A 19087-nucleotide genomic window follows, 5' to 3' on the forward strand; every position below is an offset into this window, starting at 1 on the left:
GCAGGAAGCTCTAGGATGGATAGTGTGGGACAGTGGAACATTGTGACATCATCAGTGATTGTCTCAGATAGCTTCCCATTGCTGATCCTGAAGTCCCAGCTGTTACCGCAAGTCCATTCCTCTACCATGAGTGAGGAGCAGCTAAAATCAACAGATCCACATGTACCTTGAGGTGACAGACTGGCTCTGGTGAATATTTCCTTTTTTTTTTTTTTTTTTCTTAGAAGGTGACCCATTGGAATCTTGTTTTTTTACGCAGTCCTTGAGGTTTTTCCTTTTGTACTGATTAAGGATTCTTCAAATGATTCAGAACATGAAGGAAGAGTCCTAAGCAGTCATTCCATCAGTTTACTGGTAATGTTCTTTTGGGGAGGGGGAAAGTCGAAAACTTTTGATTTTAACCCCCCACTCTGATTATTTGGGCATGAATTTGGGTCTATGACTTCCACATGAGATTTCCTGTGACCCTGAGATCTACTTTGTCTGATTTACCCTTTGAAAAATCGTTGTGGCGGGGCTGGGGCTGGGGCTCAGTGGTAGAGCACTTGCCTTGCACATGTGAGGCACTGGGTTCCATCCTCAGCACCACATTAAAACAACAACAAAAAACAAACAAACAAACAAACAAAAAACCCCAAAGATATTGTGTCCATCTACAACTAAAGAAAATCTTTAAAAAATTGTTGTAGGGCTGAGTATATGGCTCAGTGTAGAGCACTTGTCTAGCATGCACGAAGTCCTGGTTTGATCCTTAGCACTGAAAAAGGAGAAGAAGGAGAAATTGTTATAATTCTGGAGATTGAGGGGATAGCTCAGTGGTAGAGTGTATGCTTAGAATGTATAAGTTCCAGCATGAAAAAAATAAAAGAAGTTATAATGCTGGATTGATAAGATGTAAATGCCATGTTATACTCCAACCAAAATAAGTTCCATTGATCAATCTCATTTACATATTTATAAGTAGGAAAGCCTGACTCTATTAATGTAAATGTAAATATTGGGCAAAATTAAGTCTACCCAAGTGAAGTGTGAGAGGTTGGCGGCTATGCATCCCTAGTGCCTCTGAACTATACCTAACCCTGCAGCTTAATTTTAGTTAGATGAACTACCAGAAATGTCAGCAATCTGTCTTTTCAGATTTCTTCTGCTCTTCCTTTCTGCTAAAGATAGATTCTGAAAGTATAGAATCCTCAGTTTTATTTGTTGCTTGAAACAGAACTAAAACTATTTTATCAGTGAATATTACTAATGTGAATTTTTAAGCTTTTGCAACAATAATTATTTTCAACTTAGAAGTTTTACTTTGAAATATCACATATCTACAAATACTCTATTAGTTTGTCACTGTAAGTGTACAGTGAATATGTATGTGTATGTGTGTTTGTGGGGGGGGAGAGAAAAAGAAAGGAGAAGAAAGAGTAGATTTCAGTGAGATGTTTCCATCTTAATTCTTATTGTTGTATTGAGATTGTTACTATAAAAATAATCTTTAGAAATTCTGTACTTGAAAAAAATGCAAAACCTTAACCTAAGTATTTGAAACCTCATAAAAAGTAATAGAACATGTTAATGAATATCCTTTTGTTAATCAAACATTGTAATGTATGCTTTATCTTCAGGACTCTTTTCCATTTTAAAAATAACTAGGACAATTTTAACAAGTATGTTTCTCTCACACAATGACGATTGAGTAATAATTCTCCATTTCACATTCAGTACTGTAGCTAGGAAGTGCAGTGATGGGTACAGTCGCTACTACATTCACCATCTGACCATATGGTACAACATACATCTGCCAAGGACAGAAATTCCATTATAATAACCATATAGGCACAGTCTTTTTGTTTATTTATTTGCAGTGTTGGGGATTGAACCCAGGGTCTGGCTCGGGCTAGGTAAGCACTTTCCCACTGGGCCATATCCATATTCTCAGCCCTAGCTAGTCTTAAGACCTTTCTTTCTTTTATTTATCCAACTACTACTCTGTAGCACATATGTTACATAGGTCAGGACCTCACTTTATACTAAAAACTCAAAATAGGTATACACTCAGGTCTCTGCCCTGGAGCAGTGCAGAGTCTGGCAGGGGAGGTGGTCATGGAGGCAAATGATTATCATATGATGTCATAAGTGTAATGGAAGTATATACAAGGTGTCATAGAAGTACTGAAGGAGAAACATGCCCAACTGCTGGAGCCCAGAAATGAGTCAGGAGAAAATCACAGAGAAGACCATCTTTAAGTTGATTACTAAGGTCTTGGTAGGAAATACATTGTGGTGCTTAAGAGAATAGATTTTAGTCAGATTGTTTGAATTTAAATTCCAGCTCTACTACTTACTTGCTGTGGAAATTTAGGCATGTTATTTAATCTCTCTGTTTCAGTTTCTTCCTCTGTAAAATGGGCATAAAAACGAGGCATAGCTCAGAGGGTGGAATTGAGAATTATAAGTGTGTGATGGGCTTAGAACAGTGTATGACTTATAGAAAACTCTGTCAGGGTTAGCCAGTATGCCACGGAAAGCAGAATGAGTGAAAGCAAGGAAATATCAAGAAGTATGTAGGTTTGGCTATTTAAAACTGAAACATGAGCTGCAGTTGTGTAGAGGGTAGTGGGGAATGGCAAGAATAGACAGATAAGAAGAGAGAATCTATGCCTTGCCAAAGAGGCTTATGCTGAGATATTCCTAGGAGAATTTAAGAAACAAATTAGGATTTGTATTTCTGAAAAACAATTCTGATACAGTGGGAAAAGAGTAGGGACCACATTAGGTAAGCTGATAAGATGAGAATAGAGAGGAAGAGATGATAAAGACTTGGCTAAGGGATAGAAGGTAGGGTGCAGATTTAGAAGTTATTTAGGGGATGAAATTGATGAGACTTGGTTAACAGCTTAGATCAAGGCAGATGAGACAGAAAGAGTTGTGGATGATTCTCAGATTTCCAAATTGGATGATCTGGTAAAAATACCAGAGGAAAGAGGGTTCAGGGATAAGATTTTGAATTTGTTGAGCTTGAGGGAGCCTGTGGAATGACTAGTATTAGGTCTGTTGCTTAGGAGCTGGAAGTAGGGGAAATGAGGCTACTTGGGTTATAGGCAGTACTAGCCATTGTAGGAATGTGAGAACATGACACTGTGTGTATACAGGAAGATATTTGGGGATGATTCTGGAAAGCTGAACATTGAAAAGGCAAAGAGTACATCCAGTAAAGGACAGTGGTCACAGAGGAAGGAGGAAAGTAGAAAATTGAGTTCTGAAAAAAATGATGGAAATTCGAACAGGAAGCCTTAAAATGTAGGAGTGAGGTGAAGTAGAATGAAAGCTAAGAACTGTCCCTCGACATGGGCAATTTGGAAAAAAAACAGCTTGACAAAACTCACAAGCTATTATACTTCAATGAAGTAGCACAGCTGGCTAAGAGATACAGTGACTCCTCTTTGTTAAGATCCTAGATGTTAACGTTTTAGGTCAACCGAATATTTTATGTTGCTAGATGAATTCCTGGGGAACACCCATGGATGGGGTTCTTTTTCAGGCTTGCTGTATGAGGCAGATCTGGCTTGTCTTTGTAGAACTGCCTTCCTAGAGATTAGCAAGAAGTTTACCACCTTAGTATGCACATACTAAATGTTGGTGGAATGAATGAAGGAATGGTCTGTGGGTGCCAAAGGTCTGTCTTGGTGGAGCCTAGGGGGCTCTCAATATACGGTTGGTTCCAGGAGGCCCTCACAAATTTTTTTTTTTTTGATTGTTGATTTGATAAGAAATTCAGAGTTGTTAAGATATGGGGGATCTGAAAGGACATGCCTGTGTTAGGGTGGGGGGAGGACAATTTTGGTAATGACAACAGGTCTACACCAGTTGGTCTTGTTATGAAACAAATTCTTGCCTCAAGTCTTAGATATGATTTTATGAGTAGGTTTGCTATATTACCTTTCTTATTTCCTTCTTTTGTATGGGAAGGTGACTAGTCTCCAACAGAGACATATTTTTAAGGATAGGGACTACTCCAAAAAGTCCTGTAAATTCTTCCAAAACTTATCCTGGAAAGGTTGAACTGAGGGGCAATTTTGAGCAAGCAGTCAGCAGGCCTTCATGCGCGGGGCCTCAATTGCCCAATCCTCCCCCAGAACTCTAGGGCTATCCTAAAGGTCTTCCTGGCCCTCAGGTCTGGGAAGAAACTGTCCCATCCTAAAGGATTTTAGGATTCACACAGGGCCAGATTAAGATCTTCCCTGGCATATTTACGCGGGTGAACTGATGCAGCCCAGATACTGGAACAGGGAGTTGGGGCACTAACATAGTGTTTTCATTATTTCTTTCTCCTCACTCTTTTTTTTTTTTGTACTGATGGGGAGGGGTGGTTTGGGATGGATCAAGCGCTTCATTCATCCCTTTCAGTCGCCCCCAGCTTCTCAAGTTAATGGCCATCGCACCTTTGAGCCGGTGTAGAACCGACCGCCGCGGTCCGACGGCGGAAGGAGCCGAGTAGGAAGCGGAGGTGGGATGTCCCTCTGCGCCCCCACCCCGCCGCGCTGGAGACCGGCAGGCGTGGCGGGAGGATGCCGGCGCGCGGAGGGCGTGCGCCGCCCGCCACTCCTTCTCTCCCGCCCGCGCTCCCAGCCCCGGGGACCCCCGCGCCCGGGGAAGCCCCGCGCTCGGCGCCGCCGCCCGCCCCCGTCCCTCCGCCTCCTGAGGCCCGGGGCTGCCTCCTCGGGCCGCGCCGGGGCCGCTCCGCACTGCGCATGAGCGGGAGCCCGGCGAGCCCGTGAGAGGAGCCGCCGCCGCCGCCGCCGTCCATTCGCTGCGGAGCCGGAGGAGGAGGGGAGAGGCCTGGAGGACACCAACATGGTGAGGCACTGCGGCCGCCCGCCGCCCGCCCGCCCCGCCGGCTGGGGCCAGGCGCTGCCGCGCACCCCGCCCCGGCTGCCCTCTGCCCCCCGCCCCGCGGCGACCCCGTAGCCCCGAGCCTCGGCCCGCGGCCTCCGTCCCGCTCCCGGGCGGGGGCTCTCCTCCCCGCCTCTCCCTTCCTCCTTCGCCCCTTCCCGCCCGGACGCCGCCGCTACGCGAGAGCCGAGGAGGCGGAGCGGAGTCGGGCCTAGTCGGGAGACCCAGGGAGTTTGGGGCGCGGGGAGCGGCCCCGGTGCCTCTCGCCCGGGCCCGGCGCGGGTGGGGGAGGCGTTGGGGCGGGGGGAGGGGAGGGGGCAACGTCCCTGCCCCTGCCCGGCCCCCTCGCAGGCTCCATTGTGTCTGGCTGGGGACTGGGGTCCCGGGTCCCGGGTCCCGGTGAGGAGCCTCCCTCCCGCCCCGGAGCCGGGGCTTCCCTCTCTGCCCGGCCCGGGAGAAGGCAAGACTTTGGCTGCGCCTCTTTCCCTCCTCCACTCCGGGCTCTGGCACCCCTCAAGTCTCCCAGGCAGTTTTGCTTCGGGCGGGGTATCAGACCTTTTCCTCTCTCCATCATTTCCCTATGCGTCCCATGCTTTGGGGAAAGAAGAGTTTAACTGGCCAGTTGGTGGAGGTTATATTTACCTCTCTACTGAAAACAAGGGAGACTACTGAACTTGGGGGAGGGGGGTACGGAAGTGCAACCTGTTCTCATTTCATAGAATTAGGGAAAACAGACTTGCTGCCTTTGGAGTACCTATTTTATTTGCTTGGGGTGGGAGGAGTAATGGCTTTATTATAGCAGTTAAGGACCATTTGTGATTTTTAAAAAACAGTTTATCAAGTTACTCCCCTTTTTCGTTTGGGGGGTAAAAGTCTTCCAAGCTTAAAGACCCTTATAATCACATTGTTTACTTTGGTAATTAAGTATCTGACTCTGTTGCACACTCTTTGTTTTTCAGAAGCGATGTTTGGCATTTTACAGTCTGAGCTTGAGTGGAATTCCTTGCAGGTTACTGTATGAATAGTAAAAATGATATTGTCCTTTTGCTTATGGGGAACATAAAGGCCTCTTTGAGGAGTGTGTATATGCGCTCCGGTGTTAAAGGAATGCCTCAGTGTCTGGTTTTAGTGCGTTATTTTCGCTGACCGACTAATATGTAGCCCTAACATCCCAACTTGTCAGTATTTTGGTGTCCTGTATGGATAAGTGGTCTAGTTTGCCACATATTCAGGGTTCTGTTCTTTGATAAGTTTCATAAAACTTTACTATTTGTAAGAAAACTTTCCTATGAAGTACAGGTTAATGTTTGGATGGATAGTACGATGTAAGTTCAGAGTTCCACCAGGAATTTCAATAAATAAAACTCCAAGAGCTTCCAAACTCTTCGCATTCAGTTGCGTATAAAAAGCTTGAAATAATGAAATGCAATTCTCTGGTAAATACTAAGAGCATTGAAATGTGCAGTAGTATAGTTTAGTATAGTCTCCAGATCATCCATGTTGATGTTCATCACTTGTTCAGGTTTTCAGGATTAATGTGATTCAGATAAAGAGTTCAGCTTGGGAGCTTCGTGTAAGCTTTTGTCTTTTTGGTTAATTTTCAATTAGGTGGTTTTGGAACTTATCCATAAGTCATGTAATTATACTGGTGGTGACAAGGTACCATTAATTTAGAACACTGTGGCAGAACTCCCTTCATATCACTAGGATTGTCTTGCTATGCCATTGTTAATTTAGAAACTCAACATGGGTCCATAAAAATTTATTTTATTATAAACTTATAACTGTCTAGATAGTTTTTGGGCCAATCTTAAATTTTTGATGTGAGTAGTGCAGCCTATTTCTACAGTACATATTAGTGTCAATTCTAGAATAAACTTAAATGATGGGACATCTGAAATATGTTCTATAAGAAAAAAAATTAGTCAGCTTACTCATCCTATCACATGTGTCAAAAATAACCCCCAAACAAGACCATATGATATTATTTTTAAAAGATTTTTTTTTTGGTAGATGGGACAGAATACTTTTATTTATTTTAGAGTGGTGCTGCTGAGTATTGAACCCAGTGCCTCACACATGGTAGGCAGGGTGAGCTACAACCCCAGCCCCTTGATATTATAATCTTCTAAAAAGTGTTCAAAACTTCTCGATTGCTTTTTTTACTCATTTGTAATAGGGCAGGGTCAGATTTGATGATTTCTAAAGTTCTACCCAGTTTACAATTTTATGATTGTAATAATTTTTATTAAATGTGTGTGTAGGTTGTGTAAGCTGTTAGGTTTTTATACACCCAGCATCAGAATTTCAAGACCTGAAATGGCCTCAAAAATCATTTCATTTGCTCCTCCCTACTTTTATAGAAGAAGAAATTCAGGCTGAAGGAGGTTTTTAGGTTCAAATTTGTAAGATTGTTACAGAACTGAAAACTATTTTCTCTTGGCCTCCATTTCCCCCATTTGTGGTACATCTAAATAAATCTTTTAAATTACATGAAATCTAGCAATATGGCTGAAAATTGCGTTTGAAATAACATCAAACAGAGGAAAACCTTAGTATTATAGTGAATGTGTTAAGTAACAAAATTCAAATTAACAGGTGGTTAATGTTATTAATTACTGTATTTTTAATGGCTTCTTATAAATGTGTGAACTTTGAAATTTAAGTTTATATTTTCTACAGAAATCAGAACTTATAAATCCAAATGTGTAAGTCTGTTCCAGGTTCTCTTTTCAGAACTTGCTTTACTTTTCTTTGCACATCCACAAGTAAAGGAGGGCCTTGATTGATTTCATTGGTTGTTTATTAAATGTTCATTATGTGCTAGACATTCTTCAAGGCACTTAAGAGATTGTGTGTGTTAAACACACACAGACACACACACACACGCACATATGCACATACACATATCACTGAACAGTAATCCCTGCTCTGGTGAGGGTTACATTTTTAATAGGAAAAGACAATAACAAAGTATATAATCTTTTTTAATGTGTTTAGAAGGTATTAGGTTCTATGTGAAAACAAAGTGTTTAGGAAAAGGTTTGGGAATGCTGGTGTGTGGTGGAAGTGGTGTTGCAAAATCGTGTAACACTGGAGATGTGAATTTTGAGCATACTAAGGAGATGAGGGGACTAAACTATGTAAAAATATATGGAGAGAATTTGAGGAATAGTGAGATCAGTGTGACTGTAGCTCAGTGTGTAAATTGTAATATAGGGTTATGGAGCAAATGAGCTATGAGTGCTAGGGAGTGGGTACAAGGTGAGCATTGAGAAGATACTGGCTTTTTCCAATAGAGATGGGAATTCACTGAGGGATTCTGGGTCTTTGTTTCTACCGCCACTTAGTGAACTATTACAATATCATAATTATTTTTAAAACAGCTTTTAAAAGACAAGACCCTTAAAGTTTTATTTGCCATTTAGCTTATGTGTACTGTTCTGAATTCTGTTTGTGATGACTATGTTCAATAAAAACTAATTTACCTTCCTACACTATGGTTAATAAAAACAACACACCAAAACCTCTTTTATAGATTTGTTGAATATGTTCTAGTGGTTGTTCTGAGTTTAATGTCTGTATGCAGAAAACTGGGCCTGTGTGTGTGGGGGGGGAATTGACATTTGAGAAGATACTGTGTGCTTCTTAGGTTAAAATTATTCTCTACTCCCACTTATGAAATAGTATTACTACCATTATTTTGATATCTGGAGATGTAAATGTAGTGGTTCTAGATAATTTGACCAAGGTAGGTTAAGAGCTAGTATGTGGCAGAGCAAGGGTTAGAAGCATGGTCTCTGGTTCCACATTTATATCTCCCCACCAACCCCCATCCCTCCCTCTCTCCTAAACTCAGCAAGCACAAGTACAGGTGTGGAGTCTGATTTCTCTCTTATATTGAAAAGCAGCAGTTGTTTCATATAAAATGATCTGAAATAAGCATTTAGTGTATGGTTGAAAATTACAACACTTTTGTGCATTTGGTAAAAAAGTTGGAAAGTAAAATTAACACTGTGAATTTTGTTTTTTTAAGTTTTAAATTTAAAAATTCATTTGAGTCAAATGGCTGTTTTGATTATGGCCTCATATTAAGCATAAGGAAAATCTGGGGGAAAGCCCCCTTTTAAATTTCAGTATGTGTGGTTTTTAAAGTTGCAATAGTATTAGCCTTGACATTTGATGAAGAGAAATAGTTCCAAATATGATTCAGTTGCTTTGTGGACAGAAACAGGCTGACTATCTGGTTTACCTAGCCACTTTAGGTGTATATCATAGAAGCAAAAATGCAAGGGGAAAAATGCCTCTAAAATAATCTTTCATGACTTTTTTGAATTGGTTTTATATAATTAGTATCTAGTCACTGAGAATTATTAGACCATTTTTATGTATTGTAAAAAAATTTAAAAGACCTTACTTTTAAATGGTTCTTTTCTAACTGAGCACAGAGATAGGTTGCTAAAGTACGCAGCCCATTTTCTTGTTATATTTTAATAAATATTTAGAGTGCTTATTATTAATAGGATCTTAATATTTCTATTTAAGATTTGGGTAGATACCAATTCTTAGAATTGGATTTTATTTTTCAGGGATCATTTATTATCTTTATGAAAAAATATTGTATAATTGTTGAATGCTAGCCATTATAAATGAGGTACCTATGGACCTTTAAAAATCACATTTAACTGAGTTTTTTGTTGTTGTTGTTGTTTGTTTCTCAATAATAGTGTTAATTGGAAATTTCTTTAGAAAAATGAAAGGAAAGCCAATTTATTTTTTTGAGGTGAGATTTCACTATGTTGGTAGTGAAGAGAAAATTGTTTAAATTTCCATTAATGGGATACTTTCTTTAAAAATTTGTGAGGGAAATTCTACAGAACCACTTGAATATCTACATGTATAAAAAATATTTCTGACTTTTTTTAGGTGGATTGACACTATATTTCATTGTTTAAAATACTTATGTAGCACATTATTCCACATTTGACCCAGTAGTTGAACACTGCCTCTTAAAGAAAAGTTAATTTTAACTGTTACAGTGCAAGAATGATAAGCAGCAAAGTCCTAATAAGTATTGTAAAGATTATAATTTAAAAGAATACTGTGAGGGTTTTGTTTTGGATTAACATTTGAAATTGCAAACATTTCCTTATATTTTCTGGCCATAACCTGCATATGTATATGCATTTTCTGTTTCAAGCTTTTTTATTGGAAAAGGAAACCTTGACTTTTATTTAGTACTTTTGATTTTTTCTACCTGTTCCTCCAACCTGTAATTGTAGCCATATTTTTAAAATAAGTAACAGGACCATAAACACATTTTTCTTCCTGTTATATATTGTCTTTAAAATAATCTTATCATCTTCTTCCCTGCCACTCCCAACTAAACACTTAATAGTCTTTCTACCCCCAAATTATCCTTTTAGATAGGTTGTGGGAGAATGCTTAATGGGGAATTTTTAGTGAGAATACAAATTGTTTACATTTGAAAAGGGAAAGGTCAGTTACTTAACTTTTCCATAAAAGGAGGTAAAGAAATATTGCTCACAATTCCTGTCCTCCCTCCAGTGCACACAATAAGTTAGTGGTTACACTTTTGCCTTTTGTTTTCTGTTTCACATGAAGACTGTAGAATAAATGGAAAAACAGTTTTATTTGAAATTGGCTGCAGAATTTCAATCCTGGCTCTGCTATTTTTTGGATGACTTTAAATTGTGTGTTCTGAACCTTGTTCCTCATTGTTTAAAATGGGATCAGTGAGACCACCTTGCAAGATTGTTCCTAATTAAATGCCAACACAATGCCTAGCACACAGTAGAAGCTCAGATAAATATTAGCTGCTAGTTTTTGGTTCTGGTTATTTTTTCCCTTTACTTTAAAAAAAAAAAAAAACAGAAAAGAAAACTTATTTTTATTCTGCTGGGCTCAGTGGTGCACGCCTGTAATCCCAGCAGCTCTGAAGGCTGAGGCAGGAGGATCGAGAGTTGGAAGCCAGCCTCAGCAATGGCGAGACAGGCACTGAGCAACTCAGTGAGACCCTGTCTTTCAATAAAATACAAAAAATAGAGCTGTGGTTGTGGCTTAGTGGTTTAGTGCCCCTGAGTTCAATCCCCAGTACCAAAAACAAAACAAAAAAACCTTTTTCTCCTCTGGACTTTTCTTCCTTATGGATTTGTAAGGAGTTCTTACTGTATGCTAATTACAGTTCTAAGCATTTAACTTGAATTAACTCATGTAATCTTAACACCTTGTTTACAGAGGAAGAAATTGAGGCACAGAGATTAAGTGATTTTCCCCAAATCACACAGCAATTAAGAGGCACAGGTGAGATTAAAATCCTGCCAGTTTGAGAGTTTGTATTCTTAACTAATGATGTTATATTGTCTCTCTGTGCAGGTAGAGGGCAAAAATAGAAGGAAGACCTACTCCTACTTAGATTCTTAGCCTGACTTTTCCTGCAGTAGAACTTTGCCCCTAGGCGAAAGTCTTCCTAGGAGCAGGTAGTTTCATTAACTGTATTGATTTTTCCTACACTTTTGGTGTGAAATCTATAAATCTGTGGGAAGGCCTTTTTTGTAGATGAGTGTTTTTGCATATTGGTAACATTTGGCTGTATCTGCAGAATACTATGTATCATATATGAAAAATATGATTTTTCTAGACTAAAACTAGTTCTTAAAAATTTCATGTGAAGTTAAATTGTTAACTATATGATAACCACAAGGAGTCGACATACAGTGTTTATCCTGGGAATTGCGGATGATCATAAAAGTGTTTCACTGTTAAAAACATTGACTTTTATGAACTAGATTCATCAAATAATTACAATTGCATTTGAAGGGGCTGGGGTTGTAGCTCAGTGGTTGAGCGCTTGCCTGGCATGTGTGAGGTACTGGGTTCAATCTTCAGCACCACATAAAAAAGTAAAATAAAGATATTGTGTGAATCTACAACTAAAAAAAAAAAAAAAAAGGAATTGCATTTGAAAAGTAATTCTTATAAAACTATAAATGAGTATCTGTTTCTTTCTGAGTTCAGCCTGAAGTTGAAATTTAAGGGTGAGAAGATGAAAATTCAGAGTAATATAAATAATCAAATGGATCTTGTTTTTTTGTTTTAAAAAATAATTGCTTACTCATTAAAATGATTTCTGTTTTGAAATTGTTAGGAATTTTCCTTGTTAATTGTTTTTGGTGCCGGGATATACTTAACAGTAGGAAGACTTTATTAAAACTTTTTTTTTATATATATATATATATATTTTTTTTTTTTTATTTATATATATATATATATATATATATATATATATATATATATATATATATTTACTGTAGGGCCATTCTTCTGTTCACAATACTATGTAGATTTGGTGGTAAATTATATTTCACTGTATACTTGGCTACATCCAAAGTGCTATATTTGAATTTTTTTCCTCCAGATAAACTATTATTATTGGTACTGGGGATTGAACTCAGGCTTTATGCATGTTGAACATGTGCTCCACCACTGAGCTACATCCCCAGCCCCTAAACTGTTACTTTAAATGTCAAGTTAAATTTTTTGAGTACAATGAGTAAAAATGAAGAAGTATTAGTATACAATAATAATGTGATGATAATCCAGCCATTTTTATTTTGGAAGGATGAACAAATAAGTGTACTTTATTATTATGGTACTTTTTTTTTTTAAAAAAAAGAGAGAGAGAGAATTTTTTAATATTTATTTTTTAGTTTTCGGCGGACACAACATCTTTGTATGTGGTGCTGAGGATCGAACCCGGGCCGCACGCATGCCAGGCGAGCGGGCTACCGCTTGAGCCACATCCCCAGCCCTATGGTACTATTTTTAAGTTTGGTAATATTGATAAAATTAGAGTTAACATTATGTACAAGATGTAGCATTTTTCTTTTTTTTTTTGCTAGAATTTAATTGAAATATATCCTGTGTTTTATAGTTTTCATACTTAACACTATTGAATTTCCTTGAAAACTGGATAATATGTAGGTAATTTTAACACTTGAGTACTGAGTGTGTAATGCTTAAGTTTTATTTAATGATCACTCAAGTTTGTTTTTCAAAAGTATTAAAGTAAAAGGCGTATACTACATTTGAGTGCTGAATCATTGTAGTCATCATATGTTTTTGTATTTGGGAAGATCCCCACTGGGTTTATAGTAGAAATAGAGAAAATCTATCTGCTTTTTCTTCCATCTCAGTTTTTTTGTCTACCCTCTCATTGCCTATAAAATAATTCTCTGGTTAGTCATCCCTTTCCTGTCTTTAAGTTGATAAAAATTCAAACTTTTGATGCTCTGCTCTCAAAATCACCTTGCCCGGTACATCTTTGTGGCCTGGTAAAAGGTGTGAGAGTGTTATGGTCCACCTAAATAGGCTTGAGAAGAAGGCAAGTGTATATAATCTACTTCTGAGACTACAGAATTTGAGTATATGAAAATTAGTGTTAATGTTTATTCTAGTCAGGGAAAGCTGACAGGAATGAGCAGAAGTAGAGCATACTTATCAGACTTTGCAGGAATAGGATTGCCCATTTCCCTTGGTCTGTCTGGAATCCTTACTGCCAGTTCTTTGTTGGGATCATCCATTAGCCTTTATGGTGTTGGAAATGGGTCACTGTGATCTCTTTTCTTAAAATATATTGATATTGCCACAGATACCAGGAAATTATACATAAGCCAGTTAAAATAGTTTTCATTACATAAACTTAAAAATAAGATATGACTTGAAATTAAATAATTAATTTGTTTACTTTTGTTATTTGTGTGGGTTATACAATCTTTTATCCTTGTTCCACCCCCACCACTCATATTTTCTATAGAGCCTTAGGGCCTGTTTTTCCCCTTCCCTTTAACAAATATGGTTAAAACTTCAGGGAACAGAGTATTGGGTTTAATACCATGTGATAAATCCTCAGATAAACCTGATTGTTTTAGGAGAATGGGGGAAAGTTATGCAAGAAGTTATATCAGATTTAATTAAAAAGTAATTTCCAGGATATGGATTGTGGTTGGTATACTTCCAGGTTAATCTCCATTTCCTACAACATTGTACAGAAGTCACTGATCACAGTGACCCTCAGGTACTTCCCTGTTCTTCAAAGGAGGATTAAAACGTGTGTACCCTATGACTCAAGGGAGAAAGGTTTTTTTTTTTTTTTTTGGTGGTGCTGGGGATTGAACCCAGGGCCTTGTGCATGAAAGGCAAGCACTCAACCTAGTGAGTTTATGTTTTAAAAAATTTTCAATAATAAAAGTTGAAATCTGAATGACTGTCTTGTTTACTTTCAGCCAACTAACTTTCAGAAATTTAAGTTATCTTCCTTGGCATTTGATTTCCTTATGAGTTTATTGTCAATTTGAATAATAAATCTCAAAGATGAGTTTTCAAAAGGGAAGAATCCTAGATCTTTGAAAGATGTGTTATGTAATGGGATATGACTTACCTGGCGTCCAGAGGTTGTAGTTATTATTAGTAGTAAAGTAGCAAATTAATAAATTTGTAGTCTTTAATATTAATGGAGAACAGAGGTTGAGATTTTAATCTAATTCTAAACAGTAACATATTTACAAAGAGGAGTGTGACTGCCAGATCAGACTACTGATCATAAACATATTTCATGTTGCATGAGATACAATTGTTTTCATTGGATTTTGCGTAGTCTTATTTTTACTCTGATGGGTAGAAATATATCTTTGGTAGTCATTCTTGAGATTGTCAAAAGCTTTATAAATATGTACAGCAAGCAGTGTACTTTATGGAAAAGTTACTGGGGCTAGATGTTAGCTCAGTGGTAGAGCACTTGACTAATATGCATGAATCCTAATTTCAGTCCCCAGTTCTGGGGGAAGAATGATGATTAAGACCTGGATTTGTGGGCTTAGGTCGTAGCTCAGTGGTAGAGCGCTCACCTAGCACATGCGAGACCCTGGGTTCCATCAGCATCACATAAAAATAAATAAAATGAAAGATATTGTATCCATCTACAACTAAAATAAAATAAAGAGACTTGGATTTGTGAGAATTCTTTGTTTTTGAATTATTCCTACTAAAAACCTGGGTGGGTTTTTTGTTTTTTTTGTGGCACTGGGGATTGAACTCAGGCACTTTACCACTGAGTCACACATTCCCAGTTCGATCTGGGTGTTTTTGTGAACAAATACTTCAACCTGGGTTTTTTTTCACGTGTCCAGACAGGATTAAGATTTGTGGTCTCCGATGGGGCTGGGGATGTGGCTCAAGTGGTTAGTGCGCTTGCCTAGGATGTGTGAGGCACTGGGTTTGATTCTCAGCACCACATAAAAAAAAATAAAAAAATAAAGATATTGTGTTCACCTAAAACTAAAAAATAAATATTAAAAAAAAAAGATTTATTGTCTCGGGTTAGGGTTGTAGCTCAGTGGTAGCGTGTGTGAAGCACTGGGTTTGATTCTCAGCTACACATACAAGTAAATAAGTAAAGGTCAATCAACTTAAAAAAAGAAAAAGATTTGTAATCTCTAGGTTTGGACCATACTAGAGATTTTGGGTTCTTAGATGTGTTGCTTAAACTATAGCATACATCTTGGGGGTAGGGTTGTGGTTCATTGGCAGAGTGATTGCCTCTCACATGTGAGGTATTGGGATCCATCTTCAGCATCACATAAAATAATAACAAAATATAGATTAAAAATAAGATACCGCTTAATGTTTGCCTTACCTCAAGTACTTTTTTCCCTTTATTTATCATAAGTAGAATAGAAGAACTGGCACTTGGTGTGGGGTAGGAGGGGCAAGAGTAATAGTGGGGAAGCTGAAGGTTGTATAAGGTGCACAGGGGAACCAGTCTGGGTGGAAGAGGAGAGAGAATGTATTTTTTTTAACAGATTTTTTTTGGTACTGGGGATTGAACTCAGGGGCACCGAGCCACATCCCCGCCCTATTTTGTATTTTATTTAGGGATAATGTGTCACTGAGTTGCTCAGCTCCTTCCTTTCGCTGATACTGGCTTTGAACTCATGATCCTCCTGTCTCTGCCTCACTAGCTGCTGAGATTACAGGCGTGACCCACCAGGCCAGCTACAGAGAATATTTTTGAGCTGGATCTTGAGGGAGAAGACATGGTTCTTGTTACTTGGGAAGAGTTGGGGGCCTAATTGCCCTGCCTCACTTTGTTTTAGGTTCAGGTCAGATGAGAAAAGAAACTTTGTCAGTGTGGGCAAGTGGAAGGTTTGCATTTATAAGGGCTGTTTGGAGAGAGCAAGAAGCCTGTGTTGGGTTCTTGCTAAGGCAAAGTGGTGATTCCTTAAGGGGAAACAGAAGAAAAATCCTATTAAAAAAGTAGCTCAGTGGGAAGGATGCTTCCCATTTGGATGAAGATATGAGGAAATTCTAGCCATCAATTTTATGGTTCCTGGTAGAAATGTAGGAATGTCTATTACTTTTATTAGCCAAAAATGACAAGAAAACAAGGTACACAGTGCTGGGGGAGCATGGTACCATAGCAAATACCTGATTAACAAATACCTGTTAATCATTGTTCCCCAGAGTCATTTGACTGATTAGCTAGATAGTGTCACCTTCTCTCCCACCACTCTTTATTTATTCCTGTGGAATTTTGTTTTGGGTCAGTGTTTTAGGATTTGCTGCACTTCCCTTCTAGAGCTTTTATGCATGCTCTCAGGACGCACTATAGGAGAGATGCTGTGGTTGAGCTTCCTTTGCCTGTGTGCTAATGTCTTTTCCCAAAACTACCAAATTTCATGTTTCAGAATTTTAAAATTTTATCTTTTTCAGAATTTAAAAAAATGTCTTTCTGATTAATAATTATCAAAAATAAGTTTTAAGTTAAAATGGTTTAATTTTTTATGAGGAAAAATATTACTAAGAATAATTAATCATAAAGAAATACTTAGTCTTATGTAATTTTACATAGAGTTTCAGTTTATTTTCTGGTTTTAATAGAACAAGTTGAAATCATCGCAGAAGGATAAAGTTCGTCAGTTTATGATCTTCACACAATCTAGTGAAAAAACAGCAGTAAGTTGTCTTTCTCAAAATGACTGGAAGTTAGATGTTGCAACAGATAATTTTTTCCAAAATCCTGAACTTTATATACGAGAGAGTGTAAAAGGATCATTGGACAGAAAGAAGTTAGAACAACTATACAATAGATATAAAGGTGAGTGTCTGCTTGTGACTTTAAATATTTTGATCCAAGTTTTCCAAAGTTCTGGGCTTGTTGTGAGAAATCAGATACTGCACAGAATATAAATTGAGTGGGTATGTTTAGAACTCTGCAGGTCTTGAAATTATTTGAGAGATCTGAGAGGAGGAATTATTTTCCTCTTTTCACTAAAATTTCACCTTGGCCTTTTGGATTTTTTTTTTTTTTTAACAGATTTTTTTTTTTTTTTTTTGGTGGGGGTACTGGGGATTGAACTCAGGGGCACTCGACCACCGAGCAACATCTTTTCTTTCCTGTTTTCCAATCTGAGAAAGGAAAACAAGGGGCCATTTTTTCTTCCCCTCTTTTTGTGAAGCTCAGCTGAGCCATATTTTAAGAAAACTTACAGAACAGCTTTTTAAAGAATTATAAGTAATATGTACTTTTAAAAAAGTTAAGTGGGGGTGGGTGTGGGTAGGTTTGGGTTGTATGTCAGTGGCAGAGCACTTGCCTAGCATGTGTGAAGCACTGGGTTTGATTCTCAGCACCACGAATCAATAAATAAAATAAAGGTCCATTAACAACTAAAAAATATTAAAAAAAAAAAAAAAAAAGTTAAACAGGGCTAGGAATGTAACTCAGTGATAGAGTGCTTGCCTAGCTAGCATGTACCAGTCCCTTGGGTTGATCTTCAGCATTGCAAGGGGAAAAACATTTAATAGCATATAATAGGTGAATAAATAAAAGAAAAAATAATAGTTTATCTTTTCCTTATTCTTCTGATATAACCAGTATTTAATAGCCTTGTATGGATCCCTTCTGAATCTTCTGTGTTTATGCATAAATATGTGTACAGTTTCAAAATTTCTCTAAAAAAAGTGAGATATGATATGTAAAATTCATGTTTCATAGTCAAAGGATGTGCATGGTTTTTATTGTTGAGTTATTGCCAGGTTCATTTTAGGAAGATGTTAACAAATTGTTTTTTTTTTTTGGTACTGGGGATTGAACCCAGAAGCACTGAGCCACTGAGCCACATCAGAGACAGGGCCTCACTTGAGTTGCTGAATGCCTCATTAATCTGCTGAGGATTGCTTTGAACTTGCAATCCTCCTGCCTCAGACTCCCTAGTTTCTGGGGTTACACATGTGCATCACTGTCTGGCAGCAAGTCATATTTGATGGCAGTGTAAGAGTGCCTCTTTCTCCTTCTATTATTTAGAAATTTTCCTTATATTGTTGAGATTAAGATTGAGGGCTGGTATCGTGGCTCACTGGTAGGGCACTTGCCTTAGCACATGTGAGGAACTTGGTTCAATCCTCAGCACCACATTAAAATAAATAAAAGTAAAAAAAAAAAAAAAGATTGTATAGTTTATAGTTTTTCTGGTACTCAGAAGTGATTGTTGTGATAAAATGAACATTAAGAAAAAAAGAATTTCTATATGTAGCACTGTTAATTTAGAATGTTTGCTTAAGCAAAATATGGATAATTCTGAATAGAATCCTTTGCCCATGTGTAGGAATATCTGATTTTCTGAAAGTGTATAGGTATTGGCTATTTTTCACACGGATGAGTGAGACTTGAAAATTAAGTGCACATCTGCATATATACTCATACTCTTGTACACTTTAATAATGCTGTGTGGGGGGGACCTTAAAGGCTTTAAATTTTGAGAAAACAGTAATGTTGCTTCATGTCTTTTGGTTTTTAGAATGGAACATAAAGTATTACCTTTTTCAGTTTTAGGAATACAGCACAAGAAATTATGGCACTAACTTGATATTGCATTGTTATTTTTAAAGATCCTCAAGATGAAAATAAAATTGGAATAGATGGTATACAGCAGTTCTGTGATGACCTCGCACTTGATCCAGCCAGCATTAGTGTGTTGATCATTGCATGGAAGTTCAGAGCAGCAACACAGTGCGAGTTCTCCAAACAGGAGTTCATGGATGGCATGACAGAATTAGGGTGAGTATAGAACCACCATAGAAAATTAGATATAGCACGTGAGGATTCAGGAACTGAATTATGTCA

The 19087-nt window shown here is 38.0% G+C and overlaps 1 protein-coding gene across 4 annotated transcripts in view; it reads left to right on the forward strand.

The window, feature by feature from the left end:
- Nucleotides 1-4742: 4742 nt before the first annotated feature.
- Dcun1d1 (defective in cullin neddylation 1 domain containing 1) overlaps nucleotides 4743-19087 on the forward strand; it is a 42588-nt gene continuing 28243 nt past the window's right edge. The window contains exons 1-4 of one of the 4 annotated variants that reach the window (XM_071615438.1): nucleotides 11249-11387; nucleotides 12618-12723; nucleotides 16846-17062; nucleotides 18853-19021. In XM_071615438.1, coding sequence (XP_071471539.1) covers nucleotides 12721-12723; nucleotides 16846-17062; nucleotides 18853-19021 — 389 coding nt within the window. In that variant the 5' untranslated portion in view covers nucleotides 11249-11387; nucleotides 12618-12720. Of the gene's footprint in view, nucleotides 4852-9599; nucleotides 11212-11248; nucleotides 11388-12617; nucleotides 12724-16845; nucleotides 17063-18852; nucleotides 19022-19087 lie in introns of those variants that run through there. The other 3 variants (XM_027942202.2, XM_071615439.1, XM_027942205.2) reach the window with 3 other exon arrangements.

Source organism: Marmota flaviventris, chromosome 8 (assembly GCF_047511675.1).
Source record: "Marmota flaviventris isolate mMarFla1 chromosome 8, mMarFla1.hap1, whole genome shotgun sequence".
NCBI classification, from domain to species: Eukaryota; Metazoa; Chordata; class Mammalia; order Rodentia; family Sciuridae; genus Marmota; species Marmota flaviventris.